We start from the raw sequence: 24,368 nt of genomic DNA on the forward strand, positions 1-24,368 counted from the left end.
GGATCCCTGTGTCCCTGGAGATGTCCCCATGCCCAGAGGGAGGACCAGGGCATCCCACCAGGAGCCTCCTGTGCCACCTCCCAGTGACAGCCCAGTGAAGGCTGAGCCAAGCTGAGCGCCCCATCAGGCCAAGAATCCCATCATAATTCTTCTCACTGGAATTTTACTGGAGTGTTAAAGCACTGCTTTGTCCAAGGAGCTTGAACCCTGCATATTTCATCCCTTTTCCCCGCAGGGAGCATCGAGCAGTGCTGTGTCTTGGCTTCTCTCAGCTCCCACCCCACCCTGCTGAAACCTGTGGGGTTTTCCACAAATCCCAAAATCAGTGTCTGCGAGCCAGGGCTCCCATGCTATGGGAGAAAAAGGGTTTGGGAACAAGATGGGAAAAGCAATTAGTGGGAGCCTTTGAGTGCAGGCAGCTGTGGGAGAGGTGCTGCTGCATTTCCTGTGCTCGTGGCCACGAGGGACAGAAAGTGGCCAAGAGCTGAGGGAGCATCACCCCAGCGTGAGCCATTGCAGAGGCCCACGGGCCAAAGCTGGCCTTGGAACGAGGGGTGGGACAATGTCAGCTCTGCTGTGGGGGTCCTGCCTGGCTCTGCTTTACTCTCAGGGGTCCCAATCAGTTTGGGAAAACAGGCCAAAACTGGATTGTTTAGATGAAATGCATCCATGCTGTCCCATGCTGGGAGATTGGAGGAAGAGGAGGGGCTGCTCCTCATTTTTGCTGCCAGGCAGGAAGAGATTTTCTGGTTCTTTTTTGGTCCCTCTCAGACAGGAGAGACCACAGTGAAAGGGCAAACAAAAATAGTGGTGGGGGGGACGAAGGTTTATAAACCTGCCAGTCAGTTCTTGTCTTATCTGAATCAAATCCAGATTTTCTGGAGAATGATTATCTGAGGTGGATGATTTCAGCCAGGGGCCTTAAATAAAACCAGGTGATTGGATTGATGCAGCTCCCCATGGTTTTCCCCTAGAAATCAACCTCTGCCATTTCAAAACCGGATCTGGCCCTTCCAAATGTCATTTTGGGCCCTTTTGTTCCTGGCTGGTGGGGAAGAAGCTGGATGTAAATGCAGGGAAGGGAAAAGCCAGCTCTGAGGGATGCCTGGGCTCCCAGACCTGGGGCAGCTTTCCCAGAGGGCAGAGCAGACCCGGCAGAGCTGGCTGCATGCTGTGCTATCTGAATTTCAGCCTGAATCCTCCCCCAAGAGCCAGGAACGGGGAAAACTGCCCCCCTGAAGGGCTGGAGCTCCTGTTTCGGCGCTGCCAGGGAGAAAAGCCGAGCCCGTGGCTCTGGGGAAGCGTCAGCCCGGCGGAGAGCCGGGAGCATCCCCGAGCCTGGGAACAAAGCGCCGGCGGGAGGGGAAATCCTCATTTCATTCACCCCGGGGTAAGGCTGGGCTCAGCCTGGGAGTCTCCAGCTTTGTGCCCATCCAGAGCAGGAATTCATTCAGCCCTGCCCGGGCTTTCTCGGCCTTGTCACCGCTGTAAGCGAGGTGATGGATTGGCTGCGTGATTGATTGACTGATTGATCGATCAGCAGCTGGAGCTCCCTCGGAAAGGTTTCTCACCCCAGTGAATGGCTGGGAGCACAACAGGGGACGGGCTTCCAGTGAGGGAGCTCCTGGTGCTTCACAACAGCTCAGAAAGGCTGAAGGAAAAACCAAAACCAAGCCCCCAAATCTGCTGAAATGCAGATCAGCTTCATGCACCCTGCTCTCATCATCCCAGTGCTGGGCTCCCTGCAGCCCCACATCCATCCCTCCACCCCAAATCCCTGAATCCCTCCACCCCAAATCCCTGCATCCCTCCAACTCCACACCCCTGCACCAAATCCCCGCCGCCCCAAACCCCTCCACTCCTCCACCCCCTTATTCTTTCATCCCCATATCCCTTAATCCCTGCAACCCTTTATCCCCACATCCCACCATAGCCAAGCCTCGAGCTCCAGAGTCAGGACGAGCTCCCTCTCCCACCCTGGGACATTTCCAGAGCTGATGCCCTGGAGACACAAAGCTCTTGTCCCCAGCAGCAGCTCCGTGTTTCTGCATCTCTCCCCGAGCAGAAAACTCTGATTTTCCCCTAGGCTGGGACCTGCTGTCAGGCAGGAATTTATGGGGTGCTCGGCTTCCGAGGATAGATGTTTTCCTAGGAATGTATTTCCCGGTGTTGGCAGTGGTTCTTGGCAGGGCACCCCTGGATCTGTACCCCACGTCCCCAGCGTGTCCTGGGGCTCAGCAGCGGATAAATCCTGTGGGAAGGGATAGGAAATGTGCAGCCAGCCCTGGGCGAGGGCTGAGGAGGGGTAGAGGTGGTGTGGAAGAGCTGTAAAACTCCGTGTTTTCCAGTGTGGAGTTTTCCAGTGAGCTGTTTTCCAGTTGACTGGTTGGTTTCCAGTGGGTGTCTGGCACGGCTGGCCCATCCCCGCTGTGCCACCAGCAGCCACCGCCTGCGCCCTTTAACCCGGGAAAATTGGGATGCTGCTGCCACGCCTGTGCTGAGCCACCAAAAACCCCTCAGGCCGTTCATCCCCAGCCCCAAGCGGCCCAGGCAGCCCCGGAGGCAGGGAGGGAGCTCGCCCCGGGCTGCAGCGGCGCTGGGGCGGGGGCGGCTGCGGTGCTGACCGTGCCCGGAGCTGCCAGGATGAGCAAAGGTGCCCCAGCCGTGCCCGGGGCCAGCTGCCGGCACCGAGCACGAGGGGCCCGCAAGGACGTGGCCGGGATGTGCTGGGGACAGCCTGGTCACATCCTGGGGCTGCGGGAGCTGGGACGGGCTGCGGGAGCTGGGATTGGGCTGCAGGAGGTGGGAAGGGTGGGAAGGGGCTGCGGGAGGTGGGAAGGGGCTGCAGGCTCCCGGGAATCCCTCGCTGCCGCTTTCCAGCCGCTCCAGGCGAGAGGCTTTAATCTAATTACATGCTTTATTTGCGCCAATTTGTTTTTCAATCAATCTTGCTCAGGCAGAAGAAAGGAGGCTGCTGTGGGCTCATTTGCACCTTCTTGTTCCAAGGGAGAGGTTAATGGCCGTTATCCGGCGGCGCTGCCTGCTCGGGAGCTCCGGGATGCTCCGGGATGCTCTGGGATGCTCCCGCAGCAGAGCAGCGAGCTCCCAGCGCGGCTCGGGGCAGCAGCTTCGGGATGCGCTGGGTGACAGGACCCAATGCAGGCAGGGCTGGGATGCTCCTGCCCGGCGCTCCCAAGGTGCCATCCCGCAGGAAAGGTTTTGTGCCTCCATTGCGGGGTGGCAGGGGGGTCCCAGGGGAAGGTTTGGCTATGCAGAGCACCAAAACAAATGGATAAGAGTGGAAATGACTCCTCCTGCTCTCCCTGCCCTGTGGCTGCGGCACGGCTCAGTGCCGGGGCAGGGCAGGGCTGCCCTCGGTGCCCCCCACTCCCGTGCTGTGCCAAGGGCTCCCCAAGCTGCTCTGGTGCCCAGCAGGTGCCTCTGCCTCGGCAGGCTGGTCACAGACCCCTCAGCTGCTGGGACAGCCCCGGCCAGCTCCTGGGGACGCTGCTCCCTGCAAGGACAGACCACGGGCACTTGCTTAAGCAGCACCCAGTGCCAGGGGCTTGCTGGGCACCAGGGCTGGGCACAGACCCTCTGGGGGCAGATGCAGGGCCCTGGAATCCCTGTCTGGAACAGCCCAGCCCCAGCTCATCCCAGCTCCACGGCCTGGAAGGGATGTGGCTCCCCGCTCCAGCTCCTGTCCATGCTGCAGGAACAGCCAAGGCCACCCTGCTGGGGACACCAGCTGTCCTGCAGCTGGCCAGGGATGAAGGGCACTCATTTGCACATGGTAATTGCAAAGGGCATCGTGCAGGGCAGCTGGGTCATGGCCAGGTGAGAGGAGAAGAGCCAATTAGTGATACCAGAGCCACTTGAGTGATAACAGCCCCTAGTCCACTCAGCGGCCAGACAAGGGCGCAGCAAAGCACAGGACAAGCGATGCCACTGCTGAAATGAATAACCTGGGAAGGATTCTCTGCCTTAGCTTTGCTATTTCATTAAAGCTTCTTTACATTAAAGCCGCCAGCTCTGAGACAAAGCTTCCCGGTGGAGTCCTGCACAAATTCAATTACAGCAGTGATCCCCCAGGTCACCGTGAGCCAGAGGCTGCGGAACCTGCGCCCTGCTCCCTGGGAAAGGAGAGGGCTCCAGCAGAGCTCCCCTCCTCCCTCAGAACCTGTGCTCAGCACAGGCCCGAGCCGGCAGGGCTGGAGCTCCAAACGACTCCAGCAGTCATCCCAGCACTGACGGAGGAGATGCTAAAATAATTCTTTGGGATGGAAGCAAGGGGCAGCTCAAGCACACAGGAGCTCTGACCAGTAACTGGGGAGGGAGAGAAAAGGGCAGGAACCCAAAAGCTGCTCTCCACAGCCTCCCCTTGCCTTGCAGCAAACCACAGCAGCCCTGCTGCTCTGCCCTGAGCCACTCTGGGGGTGTCTGGGAGCCCAGGCACACCCCACTCCTGTTTTCTCAGTCCTGCTCACTCTGCTCAAGGAATCACAGAGTAGGATTTGGTATCTGGGGCTGCACCTTCACTTAGTGGCTCAGTCTGGTTGCACCCAGTGACAACAGGAGCTGTGGGCAGCCAGAGCCCGACCTGCAGAGCCCCAGAGAGCAGAGCCCCTGGAGGGGGGCAGCAGAACGCCCCCCACCCCGAGTGCAGGGCTCAGGCTCCCCCCTAAGCCACAACACCTCCACTTTGGATCGCAGCCCACAAAGGCATTTAGGGCCCTACCTGAGGGAAATCAATACGAATTTAGCTGCATAAATTGGGATTAGAAATCTGAATCCCCTTGGGGATCTAAGCCTTATATCTGCATTTCCAGTGAGGTATCCAGGCCAAGAAATGTGGCTTTAATCGCTCTATCATGTCAGAATCAAGGGGCCTTTAATTTCCGTTCCGACATGTGGCTTTGCAGCGGCTCAGAGCTGATGTTGGAACTGAGAGTGCAGCAGGAGGTGCCTGTGCAGGGTCTTCCCTGCAGCAACACTCGGCACCTCCTTGCTGCCCGGCCCCGGCAGCATCAGCGCAGGATCCACTAAGGAATCACGGCAGGAGCCCTCAGCACCCTGCAGCTCTCAGCCTCATCGCAGCAGCCCCACACAACCCCCGAACCAGAGAAGTTTAAACAGAAAAGAAATTAAAAAAGAAAGAAAGAAAGAAAGAAAGAAAGAAAGAAAGAAATTAAGCGAAACAAAGAAGGTGTTTAGCTGTGAAAATCCTCTGCCCAGCCAGAGAATTAGCTCTATCAAGGGGATGGGCTGAGCTGCAAAGCTGCTGAAGGCTGTGCTGACACGTTTTAGCGAGCTGCGAGCGACACGAAGCAGAAGCAGCCGCCGCCACCTGCTCTGAGAGAGCAGCGGCCTCTGCCGCCCTGCGCTCGGCTCATCGGAGCCTGGAGCTGCCCGGGCCGGGCATGCAGGGCCGGCCCGAACCCAGCCAGGGCCCGAACCCAGCCAGGGCTGGCCCGAACCCACCCAGGGCCGGCCCGAACCCAGCCAGAGCCGGGCCGAACCCAGCCAGAGCCGGCCCGAACCCACCCAGGGCCCGAACCCACCCAGGGCCGGCCCGAACCCACCCAGGGCCCGAACCCAGCCAGGGCTGTGCCCTGCGCTGGGATTTGCTCCGGGAGCAGGGCTGGGAGGCACCGTGGGTTTGTCCTGCAGGTTTGTCCTGCACCAGGGCTGGACACGGGCTGAGAGGGGCTCTGGGAGTGCCAGGTCTGAGTGCCAGGTCTCAGTGCCAGGTCTCAGGGACTGAGACGGGCTGAGGAGCTCCGGGAGTGCCAGGTCTGTGCGGACAGCTGCGCCCTGCCAGGGCCAGCAGGACGGGCAGGACAGCAGCCGGGTGAGCAGCACGGAGCTGCCCCTGAGCAGGGCACACTTGTGCAGCACAGAGGGATGGAGCTGGGCCCATCCTGCTGCCCCCATCTCTCCTGGAAGCCCTCAGCCGTCAGGTTTGGAGTGGCCTTGGCTGGGCTTAGCTGGGCACAGGCCTCAGCTGGGGCTCCTGCAGGAGGAAGATCACGGGGTTTGGGCTGGGTTTGGCCTGGCTGGGTCGTGCTGGAAGAGCAGGAAGCCTGGTTTGCCTGAGGGTCTCTCCTGAGGAGCAGGAGCTGCAGGGAGCCATGGGGCTGAACTGGGGACTCTGCTTGGCCACGTCCAGAGCGGCTGGGGCACCCGGGGGTCATGGGTGTTGGTGCTGAGGGGGCTCCTCATGGTCCTGGCACCCGGTGTCAGCTGGCCATGGCATGCCAGCAGCAGTACCACCATCCCCACAGCCTAGGGCACTCCAGCAGGTTCCCCAGCTGTGCCCAGCAGCGGCTGGGGAAGGACGCTGCTGGGAGCGATGGAGGCCTCCAAGGGCCGTGACTGTGCCAAGGCGTCCTGCTGCAGACAGCCGTGCCCTTTGTCCCTCAGCCAGGGCGTTCTGTGGGTGCCGAGGAGCCGTGGCTGTGCACGGGCAGCACGGCCGTGAGCCCACCCCGGTCCTGGCAGCTGGCACAGGACGGGCTCAGCACGGCCCTGCTGCCCTGGGGCTTTCCCCGAGGGCACTGCCCACCTGCAGGGCAGCAGCTCTGGGGCAGGGCCCGGTGTCCCCGGGGCTCCGTGCCCGGGGCAGGGCTCGGTGTCCCCGGGGCTCCGTGCCCGGGGCAGGGCTCGGTGTCCCCGGGGCTCCGTGCCCATGGCAGGGCTCGGTGTCCCCGGGGCTCCGTGCCCGGGGCAGGGCTCGGTGTCCCCGGGGCTCCGTGCCCATGGCAGGGCTCGGTGTCCCCGGGGCTCCGTGCCCGTGGCAGGGCCCGGTGTCCCCGGGGCTCCGTGCCCGGGGCAGGGCTCGGTGTCCTCGGGGCTCCGTGCCCATGACAGGGCTCGGTGTCCCCGGGGCTCCATGCCCGTGGCAGGGACAGGGCTCAGTGTCCCCGGGGCTCCATGCCCGTGGCAGGGACAGGGCTCAGTGTCCCCGGGGCTCTGTGCCCGTGGCAGGGGCAGGGCTCGGTGTCCCCGGGGCTCCATGCCCGGGGCAGGGCCCGGTGTCCCCTGGGCTCTGTGCCCGGGGCAGGGCTCGGTGTCCCCGGGGCTCCGTGCCCGGGGCAGGGCTCGGTGTCCCCGGGGCTCCGTGCCCGGGGCAGGGCTCGGTGTCCCCGAGGCTCCGTGCCCGTGGCCCGTGGCCAGCGGCGGTGGCGGTGCCAGGGGGCCGTGCCAGGCCAGCGTGTCCCAGCAGTGGGGGCCCATTGGAAATGAAATGTTCCTACTGGGGTACTTTATTTGCACACTTCAGTAGAGTGGACACCAAAAGGCTTTGCTGATGCTTCATGGGCCGCTAATTTCCTCTCCGACCCGCATTGTGGCAGGGTGACCCCGGCCCGAATCTCTTGGCAGTGAATGCCAGAGGCTGCCATGGCCCGGGTTAGGGGTGACAATGGGGCCTCTGTGGGCTCCGGGCGGGCTCCAGCCGGCTCTGGAGAACAGCGGGAATCTGTGTGGCTCTCAAAAGCCCTGGGTGGCACAATAAGGGAGGCCCCGGGGTCTCCCAGGAAGACAGAGGCGGCCGGGGAGGCGGAGGGAGGACGGGCTCCTTTGTCAGCAGCTTTCTTTAGAAAGGAAGGTTTTTCTCAATGCCCGCTCGGGCCGGCAGATGGATATCACAGGCACGCTGCTTATTCACGGCAGGCTGCGGCTTGGAGCCGCCCCCCTTCCCCCAGCGCTTTCTTCATTTGCAGGCTAATTTGTTTTGTTAATGTTTTCTTGCCCTCCCCCTCTCTCCTGCAGATTGTGACTCGTACTGCAAAGCCTCCAAGGGGAAGCTGAAGATCAACATGAAGAAGTACTGTAAGAAGGACTATGGTGAGTGTGCCTGGCCCCTGTGTGAGGCAGGAGCATCCCCAGGGCCGCCAGCCAAGCCCGGGCCGGGCTCCGAGCGCTTCTGGGATGGTTCTGGCCACGTTTGGAGAGGCAGCGATGGGCAGCGATGCCGTGTGCCACTTGGGATGAGCACACCACGGACCCTGGTCTGGGGGCTGTCCCAGCGTCTGCAGGAGTCTCCTATTTTCCAAGTGCTTCCCAGTGGTTTTAAAATACTTAAAATGTATTTTGCTGTGGCAATGAGCAGCAAGCAGTTCTCTGTCACCTGGATCCAATCCCCCCATAATTCCCAGGAGACTTCAGGGTGTGGTGCAGCCCTGGGACAGATCACACTCCAATCACTTGGAGGTTTGGGTGGCACTCACACTCATCTCTGTTGAAATTCTGGGTGACACAGCCCATTTTGCTGGAGGTTTGGGTGACACACCTGGTTCTGCTGGAGGTTTTGGTGACGCTCACACTGGGTTCTGTTGGAATTTTGGGTGACACACTCGACTCTCATGGAATTTTGGGTGACAACTCACACCTGATTCTGTTGGAGGTTTGGGTGACACTCACCCTCAGCTCTGCTGGAATTTTGGGTGACACTCTCGGGTCTCTTTAGGGCTGCTCTGTGGCTCCTGCAGACCCTGGGGAGGTGTGGGGGACTCAGGAGGTGTCTCAGGCAGGAGATCCCAATGAACAGGGACGAAGTGCCGCTGGAGCAGTGACTGGGGGAGCTGCAGAGAGCTTTTCCCTTTCCCTTTCCCTTTCCCTTTCCCTTTCCCTTTCCCTTTCCCTTTCCCTTTCCCTTTCCCTTTCCCTTTCCCTTTCCCTTTCCCTTTCCCTTTCCCTTTCCCTTTCCCTTTCCCTTTCCCTTCTGCATCCCCTCATTCCGCCAGGCCGTGCTGGGGGTTCAGGTCGGGGATGCTGTCCCAGCACATCCCAGGGTTGCTCTCCCCCGACCCTCCTGGCCGGGGGGGGTCCCCCAGAGCCCCAGGGAGCCCCAATTCCTTATTTGAGGAAAACCAGGGCGCTGAGGCAGCGGGGTGAGCGCTCCGGGGCAGCCCAGGCTGTCAGCAGGGCCGGGGAGGGAAGAAAGGGTTGAAAAGGTGCAGGGAGGGATAATAAAGACTTCGGGGCTGACACCCCAGCAGGAAGCCAATTAGGAGGCTCTTTTCCTCACCGTTCTGCTGGCATCGCTGGCCTGAATGTCCTAAAAGGCCCTAATTAGCTTGAGCAGAGTTCCTTCTCCCGCGGCCTCAATCGGGAGCTATCATCCGCCCCGCTCCTCAATGGGGCTTTTTAGCTCCCCGCTTCATTCAGCCTTTCAAAGGGGGTATTTTCCCTTATTTATTTTTCGTATCTGTTTGTTTTTGTCGTGTTTGTGTTTTTTTTTTTTCTTTTTATTTTAATTCGGGCTTTTTCCCTGTGAGATGGGTTTGGGTGCAAATATTTGGAGTGCAACAGGACGCGGGGAGGGCAGGCCGGGAGATCCGGGGAGGGGGAGGCAGGAGCAGAGGCAGAAAAGCTTCTCCTGGGCTTTTTTGGCTGCGTGGGGAGCGCAGGGCCGCTCAGCTCCCAGAAAAGCAGCGAGGGAGGAGGGGTTTGCTGGGCTGGGGGCGCTGAAATCCCGGGGAAGCAGAAGGGATTCCGGCTGAACCCGCCCAGGGTGGAGATTCCCAAAAGGAGAGGGGGTGTCTGATGAGAGCAGGTGGGATGTGAGCAGCCTGTACTCCCTCAGGTGCCACTTTTTCTGCCCGATTTTGGGGATGTTCCCGCTCTCTCTGGGGTGTGACTGTGCTAAAGGAAACCTGGAGCTTTTAAATCTCCGTGCTGGCCCTGATGCTGAGCTGCCTGTGCTGCAGCACAGGGATGATGCTGGAATGGTTTTGTGCCAGCCCTGTGGTCCCGGGCATCGCCCCACGGCAGCCCTGCATCCCCTCAGCCCTGAGCAGGGAATGGGGCTGAGGAACAGAATCCTCATCTGAAAGGTGAGATCATCTGCTCACATTGCCCTTTCTTGGAAAAAAAAAGTAAAAATATCCTTCCTTCAGCGGAGCCTTCTCTTAGTCACCCCCTTTGTCGAGAGGAGCTTGGCAGGGGCTGCTGGAAAAAAGCAAAATGTGTTTTCAAAAGGCAGCTTGAAAAGAGGGAGGGAGGGGCAGAAAAACCCGAATCCCCAAAAAAAGCCAAGGGAGGGGGAAAGCACCAACCCGGCACTCAGAGCCCCTTGCACTGCTTGGAAGGTGGGGAAATGCCATTCCTGGAGCTGAGCAGGCCCTGCTGCAGCCACGTGCTGAGGGAGAGCCGGGGCACCGAGGGGTCCCCCAGCACCAGGGCACACCCAGGGATTAGGGATCATAAATCTCCAATATTAAACCAGTAGGAAATTGGCAACCAGAGCGAGGCAAAGCCGCTGCCAAATAAATTAAAAACTGAAAAAAAGGGGGGGGGGGGAAATCACATTTTAACACTTTGCTCCAGCGAGGAGCCAGCCCTTTACATTCCCAAACCCAGATGGTGTCGGGGTCACCTTTTGCTGCTGGTTGGAATAAAATCCACATGGACTCCACTCCACTCGTGCAGTGAGAGGGGAGCCAGGCCTTTGGAGAGCCTTCCTTGCACTGGGACATCTGTGCCTGCCACCCCTGTCCCCTGCACGCCCTTCCACCTGGCCGTATTAAACACCCTCCGACTGCTCTGCTCCCTCTGCCACTCCTGGGATCTTGCCAGGGGCCAGCACAGCGATGGGCCCCAAAGTGCAGCCCCCCAGGCAGCTCCGTGCACGGGATATGTGTGATGCTCCAGGACTCCACAACAGGATGCACAGATTTGGCCCTGCAGCCCAGCCCTGAGTCAGCCTTAGCAGGGGAAGCCTTGAATTCGGGAGATTTAGCACAAACCCCAAATGTGAATTGAAAAATGAATGAAATAATTAGGTTTTCCCCAGCCTCCCTGTTTTCACGGCAGCCTCAGCATTTGGGGCCCTGGCTCACGGGCTCTGAATGCTGCAGGGCACTGCTTTGCTTTCAGCCTTCAGCAGCTGCCCTCAAGGGCTGTTTTGAGGCTTTGGGCTGGGTTTTGTTTTTATTAACATCAAACCATCCACCCCTGGGCTTTCATCTGCAGCTTCCAGCCTTTGGGGCTTTCTTGTGGCTGGAGGCTCCCAGCCAGGCCTGGAGGAGCCGGGAGCAGCCCTGAGCTCTGGGGATGCAGGAGGGGACCAGGGACCCTCCCCGGCCTGGGGACCGCTCAGCCACCTTCTGCTGGCCAGGAACCAAACCGTGGGGAGGGCTGGAAGGCACCATCCACGTGGGGTCTGTGGTCCAGGAGCATCAGTGTCAGGTGGGATGTGGTTCATGGGGCAGCCCCTGCCCTCAGCAGGACCCTGCTGTCCTCCTGTCCCTGTCCTGTCCCTGTCCTGTCCCTCTCCTGTCCCCTGCAGTCCCCAGGCCCTTTGCTGCTCGTGAGCTGCCCAGGGACAGTCCTGCAGGGCTGCAGAGAGGGGACAGTCCTGCAGGGGTACAGAGAGGGGACAGAGGTGCAGGGCTGCAGAGAGGGACAGAGGTGCAGGGGACACCAGCAGTGAGAGGAGCTCAGCACAAGCCCAGCTGTCCCAGGAGAGGGCAGCTGAAGAACCGCCCCACGCCCCAGAGCAGCTTAGGATGGGGGGCACAGCCGGGCCAGAGCCCAGATCAGGAAGGGACTGAACCCTCCTTCATGGGAAGGGATCCTTAAATCCAGCTCAGGTGCTTCCGAAATTCATCCCGGCCCGTTTCTGCCTCTCTGCGTGTCCATGTCCCCTGGGAGATGCCGGCCCCACCTCACATTGGAGCAGCCAGGCAAGCACCCCGAGAGCTGGGCTCCAAACCAGCTCAGGAGGATCTGAGCTCCTGGAGGGAACTCTGGGCAGAAATCGGCTGTCAGGGCAGGCAGCTGTGCCTGCAGCAGCCAAGCCTTCCTCAAAGCTTTCACTCCTTCCACTTCATTAATAAAAAGGGAAAAAATAAGAGACAGGGGCCTTGACATAAAAAAAAAATACAGACTGTGTGTTTTAGAGCAGAGTTTCCTGTAACCACCTCTCTCCAGTTCCTTTTCATTCATTTTCTCCATTTTGTCAGTGTGGACCCAGGCAGGTCAAAGGTTTAAGCTTTTTTGGAAAGATTTGTTTCCAAAAAATAAAAATTGGCTACTCCTCACATTTTGTTACCTTCACACCAGACAGGGAAATACATGGTCAGAGCTTAGGGTTGTTTTTTTTCCTTTTTTCCTTTTTCCTTTTTTTTTTTTTTAATGAAAGCATCTGGCCTCCATGACACGCTCTGAAAAAAAATACCCCATATATTTTGCAACGTGTTAAAAAGCTGTGCTGGGCTGCAGAGCTCTGCTTCCTCCCAGAGCCTGGAATCACTTGGGTTTAGAGACAAGGGGATGCTCCTCCACAACCAACCCTTGTAACTGGACTGTCACAAGGCAAGTAGCGGAGTTTTCACTGAGCTTTCTGGGAGCTTCTTCTCCCTCTGTTAATTTATACAAACAGGATTGGCCCCACTGGAGCTCAGGCGGGCAGCTGAGGCAGGCAGGTGAGTGGGCAGGGGTTTACAGCTGCCAGGGCATGGAGGGAGCACTGGGGGAAAAGGGAAAAGCTCAGTGATTTGGCTAAAAAAGCTCTTTGTGCTTGTGCTGCCTGTGCAGAGCCTGGCCCCTGCCTGCTCCCCCAGCCAGGCCATCCTCACCTGGGATTTCCCTCTGGTGGGGATTCCACACCCAGAGCTGGCAAACAAACCCGGGCGGGCTGGGTGGGCCCTGCCTGGGGAAGGTGATGTCCTGGAGGCTGATTTTCAGCCCTGTTCCAGGAAAGAGCAAGGGCAGAGCTTTGCTCAGTCCATGGCTCCAGAGGAGGTTACACAGCACCTGCCATGGGCTTGGAAAACATCATCATCATCACCATCATCATCATCATCATCATCATCACCATCATCACCAGCAGCACCCTGTGCAGGCTCAGGGCTGTCCTCCCGCCGGCTGTGGAGCTGGAGGTGTCCCCGTGCTCTGCCAGGACACCAGGAGATCTCCCCAGCGCTGCCCTGGCAGAGGTGCTGCAGGGCCTCTGCCAGGCGCAGAGCTGGAGAGCAGCTCCCGAGCCTGTGGTGCTCTGGGGAGCTCTGCTGAGACCCTCAGATGCAGCCCTGGCTGCTCCTGCTCCTGGGGGTGGCCTGGGGACAGCATTGTGGGCCATCCACAGCCCTTGGCTGCTGCAAAAAGCCTCTTCTTCACACAGCCCATCAGGTTGGGCTCAAAGCCCGTTTTCTCCTCACCCCCAAACACTAATACCTTCTCCTCTCTTGCCTGTGTCATTTTTTTCCAGCTGTCCAGATCCACATCCTGAAAGCAGAAAAGAACGCGGACTGGTGGAAGTTCACGGTGAACATCATCTCCGTCTACAAACAAGGCAGCAACCGCATCCGGCGCGGAGACCAGACCCTGTGGATCCACTCCAAGGACATCGCCTGCAAGTGCCCCAAAATCAAGCCCATGAAGAAGTATTTGCTGCTGGGCAACAACGAGGACTCTCCCGACCAGAGCGGCATCATTGCGGACAAAAGCAGCCTGGTGATCCAGTGGCGGGACACGTGGGCCCGGCGGCTGCGGAAGTTCCAGCAGCGCGAGAAGAAGGGCAAGTGTAAGAAAGCCTAAAGGAGGAGAGAGGCAGAGACTGACTGTGCATGCTGCTTTGTGTAGAGCTGGGGCGGGCAGGGACCGGCTGCCAGGGCGGGCTGGGGGAACGGGGGGCAGCGACCACGGCTGGGGGGTGCTGGGCTTGCACCTCGTATTCCAGGGAAGACAAAACCCAACAGGACCCAACAGAACCCAACAGGACTCAACAGGACCCAACAGGACCCAACAGGACTCAACAGGACCCAACAGGACCCAACAAAACCCAACAGAACCCAACGGGACCCAATAGGACCCAACAGGACACAATAAAACCCAACAGAACCCAACAGAACCCAACAGGATCCAACAGGACCCAACAGGATCCAATAAAACCTAACAGGACCCAACAGAACCCAACAGGATCCAACAGGATCCAATAAAACCTAACAGGACCCAACAGAACCCAAGAGGACCTAACCAAAATCCAAGAGAATTGAAGAGGACCCAACAAAAACCTGACTGCACACACAGAGACACCCACGAGCGGGGTGCGGGCGTGCAGCACCCGGGGCCCCCCAGCTCCCTCCTGTCCCGTTGCTGAAGAACTCAGAGACACCAAACTGCCTTCCAGCTGCCAACATCTGCTGCCTCCAAAGCAAGGCATGGGCACATCCACCCTGTAAGAAACTAATCAACAGCACCGCTGGAAATTAACCCCCATCCCCAAAACACGTATCTGCAACTTAGGCTGACTGAGACAGTTCTTGTAGAGGAAACTAAACCGAGACTTTTGCTGAGGACAGAGCCGAGGGTCGGCGGACGGGGTCTTGGAGGGCTTTGGTATCCGACAGCCGTGGCCACCAGCCGGTGGTGCCTGGGGCGGCCGAGGCCTCCAGCCGTGATGGTGCTCAGGGTCCACTTCAGGCACAGCCAAGAGGGGATAATGGTGGTGGGTGACTTCCTGCTGTGCAGAACTCTGGGAATGGCTCCGTGCTCAGCCCCTGACCCTGAGGGTGCTGCCCCCACCACACGGAAGGAGTGTGAGCCCTCAGGGTGCCCTGTCCCCCTCCAGCCACCCATTTACAGGCAAGGAGTCAATAACCAGGATCCCCAAGGAAACACCGGACCTGACAGAAAATGAGCTGGCATCCAGTTCCCATGAAGTGCCCTGGAAGATCCTGCCAGTCTCAGTCCCTGAATCTCCACTGTGGCCAGCCCTGAACCCCCTCCATGGGCTTAGTCCCCTCTGCTGCTGCAGCACCCCAGGAACCCTCTGGTGGTGGGAAATCCCTGCAGGTGACACCAGCTCCTGGCTGCTCACTGCTTTCACTCCCAGACTCGGGCAGCTCTTCCAAACCCACGGCAGCGCTGCTCTCGCTCCCTCTGGAGCTGCAGCCCCCCAATATCCCTGTGGAATTCTTGGAGACAAAGCGGGGAGCAGAGGGTGCCAGGGACTGTCTGCAAGGGCAGTGGGGCCAGGGCAGAGCTCTGAGGCTTGGCCTGGGTAGAGCCCACACAGGGAAGGGGTCTCAGCCAGGAGCAAGGTGTGACCCACCTGGAGCTCTGCTCCTCCTGCTGGTGGAGCAAACGGCCAATTTAAAATTCCCAATTTCCAGCCATTACTGCCCTGAGCACAGCGGAGGCTGCCTCACCTCGGACTGGAGCATCCTCCCCGGGGCACCCTGCGGGCAGGACTGGCTGGCAGCTGTGACCCCGTGCCAGGCTGCTCCCCTGCCCCACCTGCCCACGGGGAGTGGGGACATCCAGTCCCACCTCATCCAGGGTGGCAGGGAGGCAGGGGGGCAGCACGGTACCTGCAGGAGAAGCAAACATGAGTCGCTGTGAAAAGCAAAACCTCCCTGCTATTTTTTCCTTTTAGGAAACTTGGAAACATCTCTTTTATGACATTTTCCAGTGGTTTTGCCTTGTTTTATAGCAATTGACAATATTTATATAATGACATAAACCACCATAAAGCAGGGCAGCCATGTAAATAGGTGCAAAGAGGAGGCTGCTGGAGACACCACCCGGAGGGACCCAGCTCTGCTGAGCCTCCCCTGCCACCACAAGGCCCCCACAATTAATCTGGGTATTAGGAGAAAAATCCTACCCTGGACATCAAGCAGCTCCCCCCACCAAATCTGTGTGTTCTCCCCTTCCCAAAGTGGACTTGGTTTTCCTTATCTCGGAGCTCAAGGAGAGCTGAGGCTTTTGCAGCCAAGGGAAGTGAAGCCTTGGTTCTGAGGGATAAAATCTCACCTCAAGTGTCTAAATGGAGGCTTAAAGCCCCAAAACAGGGCTTGGATGCTGCAGCCACCATCAGCTGCTGCCAAGGGACATCAAAGCTGGGGACAGCACATCCCCAGGTAGCTGGGATGCCCCCAACCTTCAAATGGTGCCTAAAAGTAACAGAATCCAGCCCAAAGCCAGTTCTGCACGTGGGGAGCAGGAAGGAAAGGCCAGGGGACCTGGGCACTCGGGAACTGCCCACAGCACACCTGGACACCCCAGGCTCACTCCCACTTTCCACCTCTGTCAAGCACAGCCCGGACACCCCAAACCCCCCAGGGACACCCTCCAGCCCTTCCCTGCTCCCTCTGCTCCCGGAGGCTGCAGAAGACCCCCACCCCTGACCCCAGGGCCAGACCTGCGGGCACTGGCACAGCCTGGGGGCGCAGAGGGAAGCGACTGGCACGGCAGCCTGGCTGCTGGCACAGGGGGGACGTCCCCAGGCCTGTCCCCAGGCCTGTCCCCATCCCTGCTGGAGGTTGGTGTTTCCAGCTGGCCCAGGAGAAGCCCTGGCTCCATCTCCACTCCTGGTGCCCTCGGTGTGCCCCAGCAGCCCCGAGCTCCTGGAACTGGTGGGGCTGGAGCAGCCTCTGCTGGGAGGGCACACAGCCCCAGCTCAGCTCCAGGGGCAGCTCCTCCCTGCAGCCACCCCTGCTCTAGGACACCTCCAGGAACCTCCAGGAACCTCCAGGAACCTCCAGGACACCTCCAGGACATCTCCAGGACACCTCCAGGACATCTCCAGGAACCTCTGCTGCTCCCCCAGAGGGACAGGCTGCCCCCCAAGCCCTGCAGGGCCGGGGGCAGCTCGGGGCCATCGAGCCCATTCTGGGCAGCGAGGGGCCAGCCAGGGCCACCATCCCCGGGGACAGCAGCGGGGACCCCTGGCCAGCGGGGTGAGGGAGGGGCCGTGGTGCCTTCAGAGAGGCTTCGGAGAGCAGCTGAAATGCCAAAACAATCATCACTGACCGTAGCACCCCACACAAGTCGCTTGGTCTCGTTTCTGTTCGTTCGTCGTGTCCGTGCCCCCTCCCCGCCCCGCCTCCTCCCCTCACAAACCTGTGTTCGTTTTGGGGTTGTTTTATTTTGGTTTTTATTTTTGTTTTTTTATTATTTCTGTTAATATCTTGAACTGTAAATGTTGTTTAGTTATGACCATGGCAGACTGCTTTGGGCGATGTTTCTTTACAATGCATACTAATATATTATGGTTATTATATATGAATATATTTAATGACACGTGAAAAAGTTGTGGATTTTCTTATTGTTTTGCCAAGTTGTTTCTTTTTTTTCCTTTTTTTTTTCCCCTTTTGTTTGTTTGTTTGTTAGATTGGCTGTAATTGACCCGAAGGAGCTTATAACTGTTCAGCACCCCCTCGGTAGAACTAAAGTCAGAAACCAGTTGAATAAACTCTTGTAAACTGTACAAATCTCCAGGAATTTCTGCTTTTCTCCCACCCCATTGCTCGGTGAGCCTGTGGGACAAGGACCTGAGCAAGGAAATGATGGTGTCCCCTCACGCCCTGGGTCTGTCGGTGTCCCCTTGGCAGGCTGAGGTGGCACAGCGTTTTGGACTGGCAGCCCCAGCCCTGTCCCTGCCCAGCACCCCCAGGCAGTGGCCAGTGGCCTCGGGGACAGCCGGGTCACCGTGGGCGGGTGGCATGGGGGTCCCCACCAGCCCCTGTGGGCTCAGCTGTGCCCTGCAGTGGGACAGAGCCAAAACCTCGGGGACCCCGCCCGGAGCTGGGGCCAGGTGTGGGGACAGCCAGGGCTGGGGTCAGGAACGCTGCCAGCCCCGCTCTGGAGCCCTGCCCGTGCCATCCCGGGGCTGCTGGGCAGGGCTGCCCCTCCCTGCCCACCCTGCAGGCTCAGGGCTCTGCCAGCTCCATCCAGGGCCAGCGGGGCTGGCGCTGGTGGCACCGACAGCACGGGGACGTGGGGGGAACTGAGGCAGCAAAACACTTCCAGGGACAAACACCCAGGCAAAAGGTGCTGCCAGGCGCTGGGGGTCAGCCCAGCTGGGCCGAGCCTTCAGCAGGGCTGGGAATTTATGAATGCAAAAACATCCCGGGGGCGGAAATGTCAGATCTTTATTGCAGAGACAAACGGGCCACAAGTGCCAGCCCTCTGCTCCGAGGGGCAAATGGCCTTCCCAGATTGCAGGTGGCCACTTGTCCGAAGGTGACACGCTGGCTCTGGAAAGAGGGGGATGAGGCTTTTCCCACAGAGGGCTGGAGCTGGAGTGGTTTTCCCAGCCTGCTCCCACCCGGCAGCGTGGGAGAGGAGCCATCCACACACCGAGCTCACCCCAGGAATCAGGGAGTGTGGAAGTGCAGCATTCCAGGGGGATCCCTGTTCTCCTGCACCCAGCCAAGCCCTGCACCCTGCCAGGAGACGACTGAAGGGGATCTGCAGCCACCAAACCCTGGGCAAAGGGGCAGAGCCCAGCCCCAGTCTGGGGAAACCGAGCCCAGAAGAGAAGAATGGATTTGTGCCAGTCAAGAGGGGACAGCACCAGCAGACCCTGGTTCCACCCCCAGAGCAGTGCTGGATGTGTGGGCAGAGGGAAATGAGAGCCAGGGCCAGGTCAGGGCTGTGAAGGGAGGCACCACCAGGGCAGGTGAGTGCAAGTCTCACAGATCTGTCATAATACACACAAAGTCTGACAGAAATTGCCTATTTCCTTCTCCAGACCAGCTCTAAGGATACGGCAGCGTTGGATAAATCATTCACAGACAACACAAGATACAGGAACCAATAAAACCCCAGACAGAGAAACTGTATATAAATGGATCAGCTTTAATCAGTATTTATTGCTTGCTCAATTAATCCTGAAATCAAACTGACATGTGTAACAAAATAATTATTCTCTTGGCCAGAAGCAAACATTTAATACTTCTTTTTCGTTAGTTTTGAAATAGGCAGTCCTTCCTCTCAGCTGTAGAAGGGTCTGAGGAGCTGTCAAAGGAAGAGCCAGAGCTCAGTGAGGATGTTAATTCTGGTGCATCTCCCGAGGCCAGGCTGGCAGAGCCCCTGTGGAGCACACGAGGGCAAAGCTCTCCACTCTCACAGGCTGGGCTGAGTCCTGCTGCTGTTCAGTTCCCATCCTTGGAGATCAATAACCCACCAATAACTACCCCTGAAGATCAATAACCCACTAATAATTACCCCTGGGGATCAATAACCCCCACAATACCTGCCCCTGGGGATCAATAACCCCCCAGTACCTCCCCAGGGCTGAGCACTGAGCCAGTCAGCAGCGATCCCGTGCAGCCCTGGGGTCCTGCAGGGCTGTCCCTTCCCATCCCGGGGAATCGGGATGCAGCATTCCCCAGGGCTGCTCCGTGAAAACCCGGGAGCACTTTCCTGTGAAGGAGGGAGCCCAGGGCAGGGGAACGCTGCTGTTCCAGCTGCTGTTCCAGCTGCTGTTCCAGCTGCTGCTCCTGTTGCTGTTCTCCAGTTGCTGTTCCAGTTGCTCTTCTCAAACCACGCCTGGATTTCGGTGTCTGGAGCCCCAGGGATGTCTGGGCTCAGCGAGACAGGCAGGGCAGCAGCACCAGCGTGTCCCAGGTGCAGGAGAGGTGGGTCCATCCCACAGCTGCAGCTGCCTGAGTGCCAGAGGAGGGTGGGAAGAGTGGGGTGAAATCCTTTTCCCCACCAAAATCCCCCGGATCCCACAGAGCTCCTCAGGGGCCCTCCAGGGACAGCGGATGTCTGGTGGGCGCTGCTTCAGTCTGCTGCACTGGAGTTTATTCCAGCTGTGGGCTTCATTCCCAAGGATGGATGGAGTTCATTCCCAGCTGTGGAGTTTATTCCAGCTGTGGGGTTCAGTCCCAGCAATGGATGGAGTTTATTCCCAGCAATGGATGGAGTTTATTCCCAGCAATGGATGGAGTTTATTCCCAGCTGTGGAGTCACTCCCAGGGATGGATGCAGTTCGTTCCCAGCTGTGGAGTCACTCCCAGGGATGGATGCAGTTCATTCCCTGCCCTCAGCAGGTCCCTCCCGAGCCCTGGAGCCCCCCTGGCACAGCAGCTCCAGCGGGGTCGGGGTTATCCTGTGGGCCAGAGCGCGACCACGGCGATGGCGATGAGCAGCAGCACGATCACTACCAGCATCCCTGCAGGGACAGAACAAGGCTCAGGCTCTGCCTTCATCATTCCCCAGTGGATTTCTGGGATGAAATTCCTGCTCCCCCTGCTCACCCCTGCAGGCCCGCACTGGGACCTGAGCAGAGACCTGGACCCAAACCCCAGGCTGGCAGAGAGCTTCCTTCTCCTCCTGACCCTGCAGATCAGGATTTCCCAGCAGTGCCCGTGGGGGATCTCCCTCCCTGAACATTTGCCACGGAACCATCAAGGGGAGTGATTAACTCACAGCCAGGCCAGTTGAGCTTTGCTAGAATCCCTCTGAACCATCCCACGGGGGCAAAGGATTATTCAGGAGGAAATCCAAACTGCAACAGGAAATGGTTTCCAACACAAAGTAGTCCTGCTTTCAGACAGGGCTGGCTTTCAGGCATGTACCTGACTTGGGGAAACAGGGATCATCCAGCTCTGGAGAGAATCCCACAGTGCCCTGCCCCACCTCTGCCCATGTGCCCCATCCTGCCCCAAAACCCACTGGATCCTGCACAGGTTAACAACCAATGAGATCGTACAAAATGAGATCCCTCCCCTCTCCTCAACTCCCCATCTCTCAGCAGGAACCTTCCTCTTTCTCTTCCAGTTTTTAGAGGAAAGGAAGAAATGTTTTTGTGAGAACACCCTGGATCCACCTCCCAAACCACCCCCATAAACAAACTCCTCCCCCAGCTGGATCACTGTGCTGGGCACTGGCATCACACCCAGGGGCATCCCCTGGGCTTAAATGATCTTTTAATTAAGAGGTTTGTATTTGTGTTCAGTATCTGCTGCGTGCAGTCTCCCTGCCCGAGCTGAGGGAATGCAGAGGGTTCCAAGAGTGGAAAACCTGTCCCTTCCTCTCTCTGCTCACTGAGGGCTATTACTCAACCACTTACAGTATTTACAAGTCCAGCTCATGGCAATTAAAAAAGGATGTATTGAAATAAACTCCTCCTTCCAAGCTGGAAAAGGATATTAGACACTGTTTTTTGTAAATAGTGTCATGTTTTCTGTGCAGAAACTGTTCCTCTGCCAGGGGGCCAGGATTCTTTTTTCCAGGAAAATAAAGAGTTGCCACCAACAGCATTTTTTTCTCTTATGCTCAACTGAAACCATTTGTGATCCCATCCATCCCTGACCTCTGGCAGTGGGAGCCATTCCCTGGCTCCTGTCCCTCCATCCTTGTCCCCATCCCTCTGCAGCTCTCCTGGAGCCCTTCAGGCTCTGGCAGGGCTCTGAGCTCTCCCTGGGGCTTCTCCTCTCCAGGCTGGACAGCCACAACTCCCTCACCCTTTTAGTCTCAAATTTTTCACACCTTAATATACATTTTGGAGTTTTCAAAGGGCCAGAAGCAAATAATTTGCCTAAACAGAGAAGAAGTAAGATCTGACAAAGCTGCCACATTCCCGTTCTCTGTTATGTTTTGCACTGGAGGGAGAAGTTTTAGAGGGTGCAAATCCTTCACACAGTTTCAGCGTAACGGAGTTTATGGACTCCAGCAATTAAGAGACAACCGAGATCAGCTGCTTGGAAAATACTCCATAGGTGTGAATTAGTAATGATACAGAGGGCAGTTAATGGGGTGTCGTTACTCTTTGACAAGTCCCAAGAAAAGCTGCACATAAACCCCAAATTATTCCCCAGCAGGAAGAGGGGAAGGTGGGGGCTAATAAAGGATTGCTAATGAGCCGTGCTGAGTGAGGGAACAGCAGGGCAGGGTCAGGGCAGCGAGAGAGGGGACAGCAAATGAAACAAAGCTCCTTCCATCCCCAGGAAAAGTGGCACCAAAAAGCTGCAGCCATCAAAAAGACCAAGTGCTGTCCTGTCCCAGCTGGGCAGGGAGCAGAGCTGCTGAGCCCAGGGACAGCAGAGCAGGAGCTCACACTGCCCAGCACACACTTCCCACAGCACCTCTCCACACACCAGATGTTGCACACATCTGCACCACACAACAGCAGAGTAGAAGGATCTGAAGGTTTTAAACCTGGGTGTTTCACACGCTTTCCCACAAAAGTGTGGATAGGATCTGACAGGAATTCTGCATTCTGAGGTCCCTGCCTGCTTTGCCTTTTTTTGCTCAAATGCTACGAAATATAAATATTCCCTTTGACAAGAAAGCCTCAAAGAGACGCTCAGGAATCAAAACCATTCTTAAAGTCAACAGGAGTCGGGAGAGAACAAAGGAAAGATTCTCATGCGAAAGGAAAAGTGCCAGGAATACAAATCCCAGCTGCATCCCAGGGAAAGGTGGGAAGCACAAACCTCGGGGTAATTACAGAGCAAATAATTGAGGCAGGATGCAGCAAATGCCACGCTCCTGATCTGCCTGTGCTAAAGGCTCTGGGGCAGGGCTCCAGCTGCTGATCCTGCTCCTGATCCTGTTCCAGATCCCACTGCTGATCCTGCTCCTGCTCCTGATCCCACTGCTGATCCCACTGCTGATCCCGCTGCCAATCCTGCTCCCAGGGGCAGGGCAGGAAAGCAGGGAGCACATTCCCAGCTCCCACCGAGTTCCAGGGCAGGCTCCATGGGGATGTCCCCAGCATTCCTGGCACGCTGGCACTCACAGCATGGCACTGCTGAGCTCAGCTGCTTCTCTGCCCGTGCCCCCAGTCCCTGGCTCCACACCCCACCAAAGCTTTTCCAAATAGAGATCCCATCTTCAGACACGAGATGGAAAGAGAGGGTTAAATTACACCGAATTGAGGTTAGCACTGCTGTTCCTAGGTGAGCTGCCCTTCTGTGGGCTCAGGACTGGGATGTCAGAGAGCAAACTCAGCCACGTGCAGCTGGGTCCTGCAGCAAACGCTGATTTCAGCCTATTAAAAACATCCCAAGGCATGTGCATGTGAGTGGGGCCCGCTCCTCTGCCCTGCCTTCAGAAGCTGCAAGGTTGCATCCAAATCCATTTCAACAATGCCCAACTTGCACCTGGCAAATCCCACCCAAAAATGAGCTGTGCCCATGGCAATGCCCTGAGCATCCCCCAGCACCCTGCCAGTGGATATTCCTGGGAACAGCAGCTGTCCTTGGGCCTTTCCCTGTCTTTCCTGCTGATTTGAGTGCAGTGTCGCTCCCAGGTTCAACACTGGTGTCTTTTTTAGATGATAAATAATAATAAATAGCATGCTCGGAGTTTAAAGAGCCTGTATAGCACTACATTATCTGGAAAAGGCAGCTTGGTTTTAGCCAAGGAAGTCAGATTCCCACAGAACTGTCTATCCAGAAGTTTATGAATAAGTCTTCTTTTATAAGGGACACGGAGCAGTAACTTTAAACACATAATTGTTGTTTTATAGGGCAGCAGAGAGGCAGGGCAAGGATGGGGCCTTCAGCAAGAGGCCTAGCTGCTTTCCTCGAGGACTTCTATTTAATATCACGGTTTTAAAGAGCCCAAATTTTATCTGCTGTTTCAGTAAGTTAATTTTAAGCCCGTGTTGCCAGATATATGGCAGGAACCCTGCCCAAAGCCCTGCTGCTGGAGGCAGCACAGAACCAGCTCGGAGGCTGGCTCTGACCCCTCTGCACATACCTAAAGCACTACTTTCACATGGCAAGCACCCCAAGAAATCCATCTCGCTGGCCTTTATGTTCCCTAAAAAAGAGCCAAGCTCTTTCTCCCCCAAAAGCCGTAAAAATCCTTCCCCTCTGTCGTTTTCCCCGTGCCGGGTATTCAATTTGTGTTGCATTAAGAAGCACTTGAGCAGAAATCCCACGCCATGAAGCTGCCTTGTGTGTAAGCACAGCCCCGATTCGTACACCTGCAGCTCCCAGCCCCTCTCTGGAGGTTTTGCTTTATTAGTTTTGTGACAGCCAAACGTTTTCTTGGGCGAGAGGGCCGGGGAAACGCTCCCTACCCGCCGCCCCCGCCCGCCCAGAGCAGCCTGGCCCTTATTGCTTTTGACCTTCCTTTTCAACTGCTCTGCCTGCAGAAATTCAACACTACAATTGTACCTCGCAGCCCTGACATCAAAATCATTGGCAGTTCTCACCGAAATCAAGACCAGGCTCCGCCAGCGGTTATTAAAGGCTCCAAATGTTCATGTGTTTCACCGGGTCTAGAGGAGGGGAAAAAAAGGCACTCCTCGAAAAAGCTGAGCTCCTTGGAAACAACAACTATTGCATTATTAATTCCTTATTTGGAAGAAAGCAAAGCCCAGGTCGTTCCTATGTAAGATGAAAAAACTCTTGGTCGATGAGTTATTGCACATTTGGAGCTGTTCATGCAATGCCAGATTGATCCAAAAAAAGATTTATCTGAGAGAAAGGTGCAGACTTTGTTTATGCACATTAACTCCTCAGTCAACATTATTTCACGCGCTAGAAATTGCATTTTTGTGGGGTTTGGTCATCTCAGGTTGGAGATAGGATTCCCATCGGGGTGCACAGATGGGTTTGGTGCTAACACAAGCTTTGATCAGGGCTGGAGATCCCTCAGGTCACTGGCAG

At 57.4% G+C, this 24,368-nt stretch overlaps 2 protein-coding genes across 2 annotated transcripts in view; one reads left to right on the forward strand and one right to left on the reverse strand.

Moving 5' to 3' along the window:
• NTN1 (netrin 1) overlaps positions 1 to 17,225 on the forward strand; it is a 76,315-nt gene extending 59,090 nt beyond the window's left edge. Inside the window, exons 5-6 of the mRNA XM_021539076.3 lie at positions 7,774 to 7,848; positions 13,217 to 17,225. Coding sequence (XP_021394751.1) covers positions 7,774 to 7,848; positions 13,217 to 13,545 — 404 coding nt within the window. The 3' untranslated portion in view covers positions 13,546 to 17,225. The remainder of the gene's footprint in view (positions 1 to 7,773; positions 7,849 to 13,216) is intronic.
• A 1,349-nt stretch (positions 17,226 to 18,574) lies between these two features.
• The window catches only part of STX8 (syntaxin 8), an 82,438-nt gene continuing 76,644 nt past the window's right edge, over positions 18,575 to 24,368 (reverse strand). Inside the window, exon 8 of the mRNA XM_021539077.3 lies at positions 18,575 to 19,915. Coding sequence (XP_021394752.3) covers positions 19,848 to 19,915 — 68 coding nt within the window. The 3' untranslated portion in view covers positions 18,575 to 19,847. The remainder of the gene's footprint in view (positions 19,916 to 24,368) is intronic.

This window comes from Lonchura striata, chromosome 18 (genome assembly GCF_050655825.1).
Source record: "Lonchura striata isolate lonStrDom1 chromosome 18, ASM5065582v1, whole genome shotgun sequence".
Taxonomy (NCBI): domain Eukaryota; kingdom Metazoa; phylum Chordata; class Aves; order Passeriformes; family Estrildidae; genus Lonchura; species Lonchura striata.